Here is a 12,296-nt window from a genome sequence, read left to right as displayed (position 1 = left end):
CACGTGAGTGAGTGAACGCGGTCCCACACAAGAGACTCGAACGGCACAAAGGGAAGCGCCAGGGGAACTGATCGGCAAAAGGGCAGCGTCAAATGCAGCTGTGACCATTCTTTTCGTTGTTGGCTTGCCGGGTTCTTTTTGACTTTGGCCTTCTTGATCGGTTTTTGTCGCACGCCATGGCTTTCGTGTGTGTTCTGTTTTTGCCAACTCAAAAGGGGCTTTGTGCGAGCGGAAGCAAGGAGATCGCACACCTGGCACGTCGAGCGTCGCCTCGCTCTCACTTGGGTGCTTGTGTCTGCGGTGCGTCAGGATCAGCGTGCGTGCTAGCTAGCCTTCTCCAAAACCTTGCACCATGTCGGAAGAATTGCGTGAGCTCGAAGAGCGTTTCGGTGGTATCATTGGTACCATCGAACGCTACAACCCCAGCAACCTCGGTTTTTTTGCCGAGTACTTCGAGAAGACGGTTAGCTCCGCTTGCTCCAGGCAGCCCGGCAGTTGTAGGGATTGCGACCTTGGACTACCGCCTGAAGCAAACGAGCTGACCCCCTTCTGACCGGCTTCTCCCCGTTTGGTCTATGATCATGTCATTCATTAGCTCGAGGAGAATTACTACGATCTTGATGTGTGCCTGGCCATCCTCAAACTGTACGTGTTCTTCCTCGGGTCATGGACTTGGGTGCAGGCTGTGCTTCTCTTTGCCACAGCTCTTGGCATGAACTTTTATTCTCGAGCTCTGAAGGCGGAAGGAAAACCTATTTGCTCGAGACACTGATCCATTGTTTGCCTCGCGTCATACCGCGACAGGTATCAATTCAACCCGACGTACTTCAACCTGCCAACCGCTTGCACTGTGCTGCTCAAGGCGCTGACTGGCATGCCTGACAACGACTTTTTCCTGGTACGTCGTTGCATTCTTCGCTGGTCCTGGCACCATGTCATCGCCGTTCGTTGTGTGTGCACTCGGCTGACCCGCTGTTTTATGTGCCTCGCTGACTTCCCGACGTGCCTCATATTTTTAGTGCGCGTCGCTCTTGACGGTTGAGTCCCAGCAACAGCGCCCCATTCAGCAGCTGATGTACTTGCACCAACTGCTGGAGTCATGCCGCTTTGCCGAGTTCTGGGTACGTTGCGGACGGCCGGCCATCACACGACCACTTTTTGTTTTTGGGATCATGTAGACTTTTGCCTCGGGGTCTTTTGGCACGCGCAAGCCATTGAGCCTTGCGTGTCAGCATTCTTGTGTCTTATCATCATTGCTCCAACACTTTTTGGTTGTAGAAATACCTGTCGGACCACAAGGATCTGCTCAAGAGCAAACTCCTGACCGTGACCGAGGAGGGCGACGAGGAGCTGCGTGAGGTCACTGTTGTGGGTTTTGTTGAAACCATCCGCGAGTACGCGGCATACATTATTCAGTCGACCTACCAACACGTCTCGGTGGACGTGGTTCGGGAAATGACCAACATCAAGGATGCCGCGGCGCTCGAGGAGTTTGCTAAGAGCCACGAGTGGACCAAGGAGGGCGACAATTACATGGTCTCTCGCAAGGTGAGTTTGATTAATTTGATTGTGGTCTCTGACGGCCCAGCGCAAGTGCGCTAGCAGCTTGAACCACTCGTTTGAGTGAGATTTTGTCAAACCTGGCGTCAGTGTGCCTTTTTCAACTTATCTTGCCGTCAACTCCCCGTCACAGGACGATGTGGTTGTGTCCAAGACTGTGGTGGAGAAGATTGAGTTTGGCGGTGAGTTGCTGCTGCCTATTATTCTTTCATTCTGCGTAACATGATTGTTGGCAGTTGGCCAATTTTCGAGCACCATACATGTCACAAACAGCCCATTCTCACCCATGCTGCATCTTTGGCAGCCATTGCACACCTGATCGAGGCGCAGAACAAGGCGCAGCAGAAGAAGTCGACGAAGTGAGCCTGGAATGGAATCGGTGTGAAAGTGGCGCAGTCAAGTTTTTTTTTTTTCCTGTTTGGTGCCGTGTCTCGTGGGACCCGCGCGGCCGTGCCTCGGTCCCCTCTGTGTGGCAAATTGACATGTGAAAAGCCTAGCGCTCAATCCTTTTATCCTTTTTTTGAATAAAAAACTCTTGTTCCTTCAGACGGTCACTCAACCGTTCTTCTGGTCGATGGCGCTAATCAAGACAGAGTGAGAAAGGGAAGGGGGAGAGAAGGAGAGAGCGAGCGAGGCATGGGAGAGCAGAACGAAGAGAGGTGTTTGCTTTCCCTTCATAGTCACGTCGAGAGACTAGACAGCCAGTGAATCAATTCCCTGAGCCATTATTCACTCTTGTTTAAAGCATCTTGCCTAACTTTTATCATCTTCGGCGATTATCGTGGCGGCGATCATCGTGGCGGCGGGGCTCACGGCGGTCATCGCGCTGATGCTGTGTGCGGCGACCATCGTCGCGGTAATCACGGTCATGACGGCGGTCATCGCGGCGACGGTCGTCGTGACGCCGAGGTTCGCGGCGGTCATCATGGCGACGGTCATGGTCGCGGCGATCATGGTCCACAACGCGGCGATCGCGATGACCGCTGCGATGGTCTCGGTCGCGATGGTCGCGATGGTCGCGTCGGTCACCTCGGCCATTGCGATCCTGCCGTCATGGTTGATAACCACAAGGATGGGTCAGATGATAGAGTAGGCAACATCCAGGGGCATGTCCATGGTCACATGGTACGCTCAACATACATTCTTGCGGCCATCGTCTTCAAAAACCAGGTTGTAGTCTTCGTACTTGCGACCACCAACAGCACCTTGTTGCTTCACTTTGAGCTGCATTCAGCCAGGGCAGCCAGAGCACGCGATTGTCATACCACAGGTTAACCGAGTGTTGCAAGCTGACGTATAAAGGCGTTTTGTATGCTGCGCACCTTGGAGCCACCAAGCTTCCAGCCACGAGGCAACAGATAATTGCTGGACTTGGCCACCGACTGTGAAAAGTCCACGTGAATACGCCGGTCATCAATCAAAACGTTGTCCATCTTGAAGTAAGCCTCTTCGGCATCCTATTCAACCGATCAGCCGAAATAAGCAGGGCAAACAGAGGCGTGACCAGATTAATCAGTGAGCCAACACAGTATCAATGCATGCCAAGGCTGATGGCAAGGTCAGGCTGTTGTCCGGATGGTAGCGGCAACACATACTTCGGCGTTCTCAAACTCGATAAAGGCGTACTGCAAGCTGTCGCCAGATTTCCAGTCACGGATGATTTCGCACTACCCAGCCAAAACCCAAAAATGAGCGGGGGGGGGTGAAGGAATCCGCAGGCAGAGTGGGACGACTGATGGGAAATAACTCGTTGCAGCATCATACGCTGAGGATTTTGCCAAAACGAGCAAAGATCAAGCGTAAATCCTCGTCTGTTGTGACCGCGTTGAGCTTGCACACGAAAAGAATGTTTTCAGGCGGCTTGACATCAGCATCGGGCAGATCACCAATCTAATCATAAGGAGAAAGTTGGAGCGCACCAGCGATGAATGACTTGATAACTCATCATCACCACTGGGAGGTGGTTTCTTGTTGAAGCACAGAAAACGGGTGGCCTTCGAAGCTGGGGCCAAAACGTACCATTTCCAAAATCTGTGCGCGACCTGCAGCTTCACGCTTGCGCATGATCTCCTCCACTTCCTCCTCGGTCATGCCTTCAAACTCGTTAATCTTTTCATCTTCGCCGATGCGCCCAGCCTAAAGGGTGGGGAAAGGGTACGGCGTCAAGCTTGCGTTGGACAAGTGAACGAGCAGCGCTTGGGCAAGGCCAGCAAACCTCAATCTGTTCCTTCGTGGGGAGCGGTGACTTGTCTGGCACAGGCAAGCCCGCTGGATCAGGGAAGGGGTCGTCCAGAACAATCGTGTGGCGGATGCGAATATCTTGATAGGGCTGGTTCTTGTCGTCAACCACGGCGCGGTTGATCTTTTCCAAGACCGCAAAAGACTCCTCGGCCACCTGTGTCGACGATGATGTCAGGCAATGGGAGGACGTAAGGCTGTGCGCGGGGCGGAGTGGAAGCAGCAAGGTTGGGTCGCAGGCGAGCCTGTGTACCTCGCCAAAGACAGAGTGATGACCATCGAGAGAGTCGAGCCGGTCGGAAAGCGTGATAAAAAATTGGCTCCCATGACGGTTGTTTCCATCATTGACAAAGCTCAGCTGGCCGCGACGTGTGTGTTTGAATCTGAACAGTGTAAGCACGCGTTCCATTTCATATGAGCAACAGCAGAATACCGGTCTGAAGCTACACGACAGGCACGCGCCCCCGAGTATGGTATGCTCTATCATTCTGCTTCGCTTGAGAGCAGGAACACACACCGGTTTTGATCATTTTTGGGAAAGAAGCGCTTGCTCTCGCCATCAATGAGGCCCCAGACAGAGGAGCCGCCCTGGCCCGAGCCTGTGGGGTCGCCTGTTTGAGCGACAAAGTGTGACTGGTATAAAACAGGTTGCAGTAGCACACTGGCATGAGCATCAACACCGAGGGGGCACGCGACAAGCGGAGAGCCGCGGCAGTCAAGACGCGCGCGCGCGGGGGGGAAAGGGGGGTGCCTGGGCACATACGACGACGCGGTGAAACAGCGAGTAGTTGTAGTACTTGCACTTGCACAGCTTTAAAAAGTTCTCGCTCTCTATGATGAACCGCGTGCAAGACATTCGATCAGCTAAGGGCCAGGTCGCGGGAGCAGAGAACACCAGAGCCAGGCGCGGGCGAAGGGAATATGCAGTGTCTCTGCTGGTCGAATGCAAAGCCAGAAGGCGGAGCCAGGCAATGGGATCTATAGCCACACACCCATGGGACAATCGTCGACATAGAGGTCAATTTCCAGATCGCCCAAGCTGGTTTCCATCAGCACGGCCATCGTGTTGGTGCTGGAGAGAAAGAAAAAACTGTCAGACATCAAATGTGCAACAACGCTCTTTTGTTCTTTTTTTTTCCTTCCTTCTCTTGTGTGCGTGCGTGTGTGTGGTAGTGTTGTTGTTGTTTGTTGTTTGTGCTCTCGTGCCCCCTTTAAAAAGGAGAAAGTGGGTTGTGCCGCTGGCGGTCAAGACTGGGGAAAATGAGTTTTATTCACATTTCATCAGAGGCGTCCCGGCGACCACCAGGATTAGCCACACCACACGGTACAATCAACGCATGTGACACTAAAGCAGTATCTCCCGTCCTCATGAAATCCCAAGACCCAAGACACTGCCCTGTCGCTCTGTCACGGCAAAAGACTTTTGCACAGTTGTGCTTTTGTTTAGGCGTCACTTTGACCATCGTCATGGTCTTTGTTAACCCACTTATACTTGTGCTGGGAGCCACCAAAACCTTCGTCGTAGTTGCCCTTCAAGCGGAACAACCTAGAAGGAGCAACAGGGGGCAATGCGCCACCATGAGCTGTTGTGTCGAGAGAAAACGAAAAGTTAGCCACAAAAGCCCGGATCCTCGCAACCATGAAGCACTAACTGCTTGAAATGGGGCTTGCAAAACAGCTTGCCCTGGTAGCTAGCGTAGCTACCGAGGCGCAGCGTTGCCTTACACTCAGTGCATTTAAAGCAGAGCTGGTAAAACGCGGGAGCAATGGTTGGTCGTGAGGCCGCGTCAGGTGCAGGTCAGGTGCAGGTCAACCGCGGTTAGTAATTGGTACTCGATACGGCTGGCAGACCTTGTGATAAATGTCACCGTCAGCCTCAAGCTTCTCAACCACATACACACTCTTATCGCAGGCCTGTGCACGTGAATGGGCATCTCACATGAGGCGCAAAGACCCCAAAGAGGCAACAGAAGACTTCTTCGCTGGAGCGGCAAAAGCTCCCTTTCCTCCTCACCTTGCACTTTGGATTCACGGGTGGCGTCCAGCCTTTTTTCTTCGGCTTGTCAGCGTCATCCGTCGTCTATTCACGCCAAAAGCTGCAATGAGTCCCGAGGCCGGCAAAAAGATCCCAGTCAGGTTCGCGCTCGCTGCCGTCGTACCGGTCGTTCCGTGATGGTTTGACGTCGCTCATCAGCTGCCGGGGGCGCCGTCTACGAGGTGCAAATGACGCAAGGCAACGAGGCATCGATGTTATCGAGCTCTAATTTGAAGGCTTGAGAAAGCACATGGCTCGCCAAACTCGGAAGCTTACAGGTCGCTCTGTAACCGTCTGACGTCGAGCCATGTCGCTGGGCTTGACGTTTTGAGTCTCATAGTCCACACCTCGTCGAACGCGACGGTTGGTTTCTGGGCTTGCCACGGGCGACTCACCGGTTTTGCGCCCTGGCATGTGACGCATGGATGGCTAGCCATTCAAAAGCATGCCAAGTAAGGATGGATACCAACGGAGAGTGGCCCGTTGCGAGACAAACATCAAGACGTTTGGGTAAAAAAAAAATCGTTGCGTCTCGCGTCAGCTTGTTCGTACCCGATCAACCTTGCGAAGGGCCGGCTTATCAAACTTGCCCTCATCCACTGGTGCAGCGGCTTTGGCTACGAGCGTGACACACACAGATGAAGTCAAAAGGAGTAAAAAGAGGGCCGCGGCTCTGTGCCAGGGTTGTTGGGACGGCTCGTTGCATCCGTCCTTTTGAAGCGCAAAACCATGCTCGGAAGAAAAACACACCTGGAACCGCAGGCTTGGCCGAGGTGGGCTTGGCCGAGGTGGGCTTGGCCGAGGTGGGCTTGGCCGAAGTGGGCTTGGGCTTCTACAATGTTTGGCAGATTTTCTCGTGAGCTAAAAGAACAAGCGTCTGCACACTTGTCTCGCCTTGATAGAAAGGCAAAAAAACCAAAAGAAGCAAAAACCGAACCAAGCAAGACAAAACACAGCCGTGACCATTGAGTAAGCATCAGTACCTCTGTTGCAGGTTTCGGGGCCCGTTCGGGGTTGACTTCTTCTGTCAAAGCACTCGGGGTTGAGGTTGAAGACGGAGCCGCAGAGGCGGCCGCTGCATCCGCCTCAGCTTGCTTGGCCTTCTTGGTCATAAAGGTCAGATCCTCTTCAAGCTCGTCCACTTCCGTCTGGAGCTCACTGACTTTGCTCTCGAGTCCAGTAGCCTTGTCAGACAAAGACTTGGCTTGGCGTTCCGCCTACGTCACGTACATACGCAACAAGCAGGTAAATGTCAAAAAGAGGAATGTTTGGTCTTGAGGCAAAATTTTGAGGCCATGGACCAAACCTTATCGGCTCGCTCTTCAGCCTCGCGCCGTTCTCCACGCAACCGCTTGATATCGTCTTTGAGAGATCTACGATGTTGCAATGTTCATCAGCACAGCGCATGGGCACGTGCGGCTACTATTGGCGACACGAGAGCAGCAAGAGGCCCGAAGAAACTTTTGAGGCGAGTGACCAACTGAATTTCACTAGACTCGATAGCTTGAGTGGCCCCGGAACGTGCTTCCAGCTCTTTGATCGTGTCCTTGAGGTCGGAATTCTCATCGCGCAGCTTCTTGAGCTTGGACTGCAGGTCTTCGGCCAACTACATTGAAATGAAAGGCTTTGGTGAGACCATCTCTTCGGTGCCTGGGGGTTTATGCGAGACGATGGCTTGTAGCTGTGGCTAGAGCCAGGCTTGGGTGCCGTAGTTGTAGTGAGTTCAAGGATCATAACGCTAAGCCGACCTGTTCAGCGCCTTGAAGCTGTTGTTTGGTTTCACGATGAGCAGTGCGCTCCTTGTCAAGCTTGGCTTGTGCAGCAGCACATTCTTGACGAGCGCGCTCTGCTGCCTCTTCCGCAGCAGCAATGCCTTTTTCTGCTCTCTTCTCAGCAGCAGCAATCGCGGCCTGAGTTTCTGCCTCGTCCACCACAGGCTTGGCTTCGACCTTGGGCTTGGCTTCGGGCTTGGAATCAACCTTGGGCTTAGAATCAACCTTGGGCTGGGCTTCAGCCTTGGGCTTGGATTCAGCCTTGGGCTTGGAATCAGCCTTGGGCTTGGATTCACCCTTGGGCTTGGATTCAACCTTGGGCTTGGATTCAGCGGGAGAGGCATCGCGGCGAGCTGACTCCTGACAAGGGTTCACACAGACACAAACACAGGCACAGACGCATTTGCATAAACGTACGCGCAAGTGCAGGTTCCATCAGCTCTCATAGGAGCCCGTTGCAATGAGACGCACCAGCTTTTGTTGTCGCTCCTGGCGGCGGCGCTCCAGCCGCTCCCGCGTAGCACGCTCCTCCGCAAGAGCCTTGTCAACATCGGCCAGAGACTGCTCCTGTCCCATTGCAGCGTCAGAACACCATGAGTCCCGGAGTGAGAGCAAAGGACGGGCCAAACTTGAGCACGGTCAGTGCATGTTAAAGAGAGAGAGGGGGTTTACCGTTTGTTGAGAACGCAGCTTGCGACGACGAGCGCGCAAGGACGAACGCTCTTCATAGGTGAGCATGATGGACGTATCAGCAAGCATCTGTGTGATGGGGGTGGGCGGCGATGGTATCAATGTCGTCAAGCGCAACCGACAAGACATTAAAGCATACAAGGGTGCAGCGTTGTTAGGTCGTCCAGTGCACGGGAGTCTGTTTGCGTGAGCAATGCGTCAGCGCGCTTGTTGTAACTGGCAGCGAGCTCGACGTACGGCGTCAATGTCCTCAACCGTGAGGTCGGGGTTGGCAGGATCAAGTTTGCCCTTTTTGGTCGGATCAGTAGCTTCCTTGCGGGATGTCGTGTCGGCCTTATTGGCAGCAGCCTTGCTGCGCTGTGCTGCTGCCTTGGTGGCAGATTTGGAGCTGGCCTTGGTCGTTTCTGCCGATATTTGATTTCCCCCAAAGCAAATCAGGTGAGCACGGGCGTGGCTGGCACGAAGAGCACCAAACCAAGGGAGGGCGGGCCGAAAGGACCGATCGATCGTACTGTCTGGCGATTTCTTCGAGCCACCAAAGATGGCATCGCTCTCATCGTCATCCTGAGGGAGGCACCAGAATACAAGACGGGGGTGAGAAGGAACAGCGTCAAGGGACGGTGCGAGCATTGGTGGTCTAGCGCCAGTCCAAGCGGGATTTCTCGACGTACAGCAAACACCTGTTCCGCCTTGGAGGAGCCGGCGGGGCCAGTGCTGGTCTTGGTGTGGCTCACAGGCTCGTCCTGAGTGTTGTCTTGGGCTTTGGCTTTTGACTTTGACTTGCCAAAGTCAAAGTCATCGTCATCGTCGTCGAGAGCATCAAAGAGGTTGACTTTCTTGCGTGGCCTAGCGTCGCGTGGGCGCAGAAGCACGTACCAAAGTAGCTGGATCAGCGCATAGCACAGATTCTTACACGGTTTGCATGGGAAGCAAGATTGGGGTTGGGGTTGGGGGCGCGGTACAGCGACACAACGTACTGGTCATCTGCCTTGTCTTGTTTGCGAATGTTGAAGATATCTGGAGCAACAGTGAGAAAGAGGTATGACGATTGGTGGTCAGTGTCATGTCAAAGATCGGCCAGTGAGCGAAGCGAAGCGGTTCTCTTGGCCCTGGTTCGACATCATTACGCACCGCCACCGTCATCGTCATCGTCTCCAAAGAGCGACATACTGGCGGGTGTGAGTGGTACAGGAGGCCGGGGCGTCTGATAGCTGGAGCGACCTGCGAGTCGTGCATGGACCACCGCGAGTCGTGAGCGCATCACCCTTGCCAAACCAGACCACAAGAGTCCCCCTTTCTTTCCCCCTTTCTTTCGCCGATCCTAGGGTTGACGAGCCTCCCAGTCCCTGATCGAATCCCCCAGGGACAACCCCTTGTCACCAGCCGCCACGGTCACGGCCACGCACCTGATCTGAGCACCGAAAAAAAAAGGAAAAAAAAGTGCGCGAGCTGTCACAACACAACACACTGCGATCCGTCAACAATTTGTTGGTCAGTGAAGCGAAGCGTGCGAAGAGAGAAAAGAAGAGAGAGACAACAACAACAACAGTTGTTGTCCGTTCATCTCTGCGCTCGAGCGAGTGTGTGTGTGTGTGTGTGTGTGTGTGTTCTCTCTCTCTCTCTCGCAGTATTTTGTCTGACAAACGACCGTTGGCGTGTTTTGGTCGAGTGGTTTGGGTGGCATCGCGTCTCTTCATGGGGAGGGGGACGGTGGTGGCTTTCCGCTGCTGTGAGGTGGAGGGGGTGGGGAGAAGAGGTCCATAGGACGGTGGCGGCTGCGGCCACAGCCGTCACGGGCCGGGCTCGTGGGCGAGCGAGCCAGTGAGAGGGAGGGAGGGAGGGAGGGACACACACAAGGGTAGATGATGATTTTACATGGTTGTCGTGGTCGCGGCCCGTGGTCCCTGCCCATGAGGCTCATGGTGGCGCTTGCGGCTCTTTTGATGGGCTTTTGCCTGGGCTGGATCTACCTGAGCAATGGACCAGGTCATTCTTTGGGGCATCGCATGCGTGAGTCTGCTGTAAACCTCGTGCGCCTCGCGCACATTTAATCGGAATCTTTTCTTTAAAAGCCGTGGAGCTTCCGATCTCCCCTCTCGTTATCGCATCGCCCACTTTGCGATCTGTGTGTACGCGAGTGGCAGCGGCTTAGGGACTCGCCCTTTCCTCTTGTTGATCTGTGCTAGCCATGGCCTTGTGTGAAGACAGGGCGAGACAGGCGAGAATGCCATTCTGTTGTTGTCGTTGAATAGTCGAGAGAGGTTGCAGGCCAACCGTTTTGGCTTGCACTGTTGCCGTGTCTCACTTTTTTGGCTTGCGCCGTGCTGTGTCTCACTTTTTTTTTGGCAGCGGGAGAAGAGCAGCGACTCGCCAACCTGACGCTGCCACGCCACCCAGGAGGCGCAGGATGTCGTCACACGCTGGAAGGTCAGCAGTATGCAAAAAAAAAAAAAATAATATGCCACGCAATGGTGCCTGTCTTACGTGCCTGAACTGAGTGAGCACATTGATGCTGAACCTTAGACGCCGAGGCCACGACTGACGAGCATGGGTTTTCGTGCTCGATGGCTGTGCTCAATGTCCAAGGCTGTTGCCCTCAAACCAATGATCAGCTTCAGGTGAGGGGCTTGGTCATGGCACACCATAACGGTTCTGGCCCCATGGGGTCTTCATGCTTGTTTTCATTTTTTTTATTTTTTGTTACCATTGGTCGTGTGCAAAGTATACTTGTCAAGCTTGCAACGCCCGAGCCTGTTGTAGTAGCTACCACGATTGTGTGTCCTGTTGCTTGAACCCAGTCAGCAAGGGCCCACGCCAAGCCGCACTGGCACGTTTGGCGACCCCCTTTCAGGTTGGCAGCTGACTGGGCATTGCGCTTGCTTGGGGCGTCGAGCTCACTGACGAACCCTATGCCTGGCGCGAAGCGGATGCTGCCCACGATGGATACGTTTGACTACTGCACAACACTCTGTCGCACGGATGCTCACAGCGTCCGCCACGAAAACAAGTAGGTTGAGCCGAGCAAGTGAAGACAGAGAAGGGAGGGACTGTGTGCACCCCATCCCCTTACACCTGCGCTGATGCCTTAGATTCATCAATGCGCAAACAAAGCATTGCTTCGGAGCACAAACTCCAGAGTCGGACGAGCGTCAGGACAAGCGATGAGTGACAACCACTCGGGATGCAATAACGCCAGGAAGGATGCAGCAACGTCACAGCGTTTGGTGTAGTGTTCATTCTGCGTCTATGCCGTGAGAGCTTGAATCATCCTTACTCAATCTCAGCCACTTTTTACGAAACGTTCATGAACAATTTACGAAAGCCCTGCGTTGGGACGGAGCATGCTTTTGACGTGTCATTGATCATTCGAAAAACCGCAGAGTACCACACCCCACACCCCACACCAGGCCTCCCACACAACACAAACGCAAACACACATTGCTCTTGCCCACCCACACCCGTCGCGCGACCCATACCCCATCAACTGATGGTGCTCTTTGCACCCCCCATCATCATCATCAGTTTGCGTCAAAAGGCCTCTTGTTGCTGCTGGTCGTGATGGTGGTGGTGTTTTCCACATTTTCAAACCCCATTGTCCCGTGTGTTACAGTGCGTGCCCCAACACCATTTGCGCCGCCATATCCGTCCATCCCGCCAGTCACACACACACACACACACACACACACACACACACACACACACACACACACACACACACACACACACACACACACACACACACACACACACACACACACACACACACACACACACACACATTCCTCGCCAGCAAGCTTTTGGAACGCTCTCCGGCCCCTGCTCATTTCGGTTGCGAGTCCCATGAAAGTTTCCTCTTTGCTTTCGCCATCGCCATCTTCTTGCACCCCACACCTGCCGCTGCCATTCGCCGACTGGCATCGCCTCGTTTGAGACAGACCCGCATTCGAGTGCCTTCCCTTTCAGGTCTTTCTTTTCCGTTGGGTGCAAAGGGCCAGTTCGGG

General features: G+C 54.1%; 4 protein-coding genes across 4 annotated transcripts; 1 reads left to right on the top strand and 3 right to left on the bottom strand.

The window, feature by feature from the left end:
* Nucleotides 1-352: 352 nt before the first annotated feature.
* Nucleotides 353-1,786, top strand: MONBRDRAFT_15993 (uncharacterized protein; the record flags this gene model as incomplete). Its single annotated transcript, XM_001744702.1, has 6 exons — nt 353-463; nt 596-645; nt 805-898; nt 1,020-1,160; nt 1,360-1,548; nt 1,694-1,786. 6 exons carry the CDS (start codon nt 353-355, stop codon nt 1,784-1,786), a joined length of 678 nt encoding a protein of 225 aa, XP_001744754.1.
* A 1,045-nt stretch (nt 1,787-2,831) lies between these two features.
* On the bottom strand, nt 2,832-4,860 carry MONBRDRAFT_16038 (uncharacterized protein; the record flags this gene model as incomplete). Its single annotated transcript, XM_001744495.1, has 9 exons — nt 2,832-3,017; nt 3,156-3,227; nt 3,325-3,450; nt 3,580-3,696; nt 3,740-3,955; nt 4,052-4,181; nt 4,316-4,431; nt 4,562-4,625; nt 4,787-4,860. The coding sequence occupies 9 exons, from the start codon at nt 4,858-4,860 to the stop codon at nt 2,832-2,834; spliced, it is 1,101 nt and encodes a 366-aa protein (XP_001744547.1).
* Nucleotides 4,861-5,241: 381 nt separating this feature from the next.
* MONBRDRAFT_16167 (uncharacterized protein) lies at nt 5,242-5,712 on the bottom strand (the record flags this gene model as incomplete). The annotated part of the gene is made up of 3 exons (XM_001744494.1): nt 5,242-5,344; nt 5,451-5,545; nt 5,650-5,712. Coding segments are annotated over 3 exons (261 nt in total), but the record flags the coding sequence as incomplete, so codon positions are not given.
* Nucleotides 5,713-11,813: 6,101 nt separating this feature from the next.
* On the bottom strand, nt 11,814-12,137 carry MONBRDRAFT_24335 (uncharacterized protein; the record flags this gene model as incomplete). The annotated part of the gene is made up of 1 exon (XM_001744493.1): nt 11,814-12,137. The coding sequence occupies one exon, from the start codon at nt 12,135-12,137 to the stop codon at nt 11,814-11,816; it is 324 nt and encodes a 107-aa protein (XP_001744545.1).
* Between the last annotated feature and the right edge of the window lie 159 nt (nt 12,138-12,296).

The sequence above is a fragment of the Monosiga brevicollis genome, genomic scaffold (genome assembly GCF_000002865.3).
Source record: "Monosiga brevicollis MX1 MONBRscaffold_6 genomic scaffold, whole genome shotgun sequence".
In the NCBI taxonomy this organism is placed as follows: Eukaryota; class Choanoflagellata; order Craspedida; family Salpingoecidae; genus Monosiga; species Monosiga brevicollis.
The sequence above is the reverse complement of the archived record's forward strand: the minus strand, read 5'-3'. Positions and strand labels throughout refer to the sequence as shown.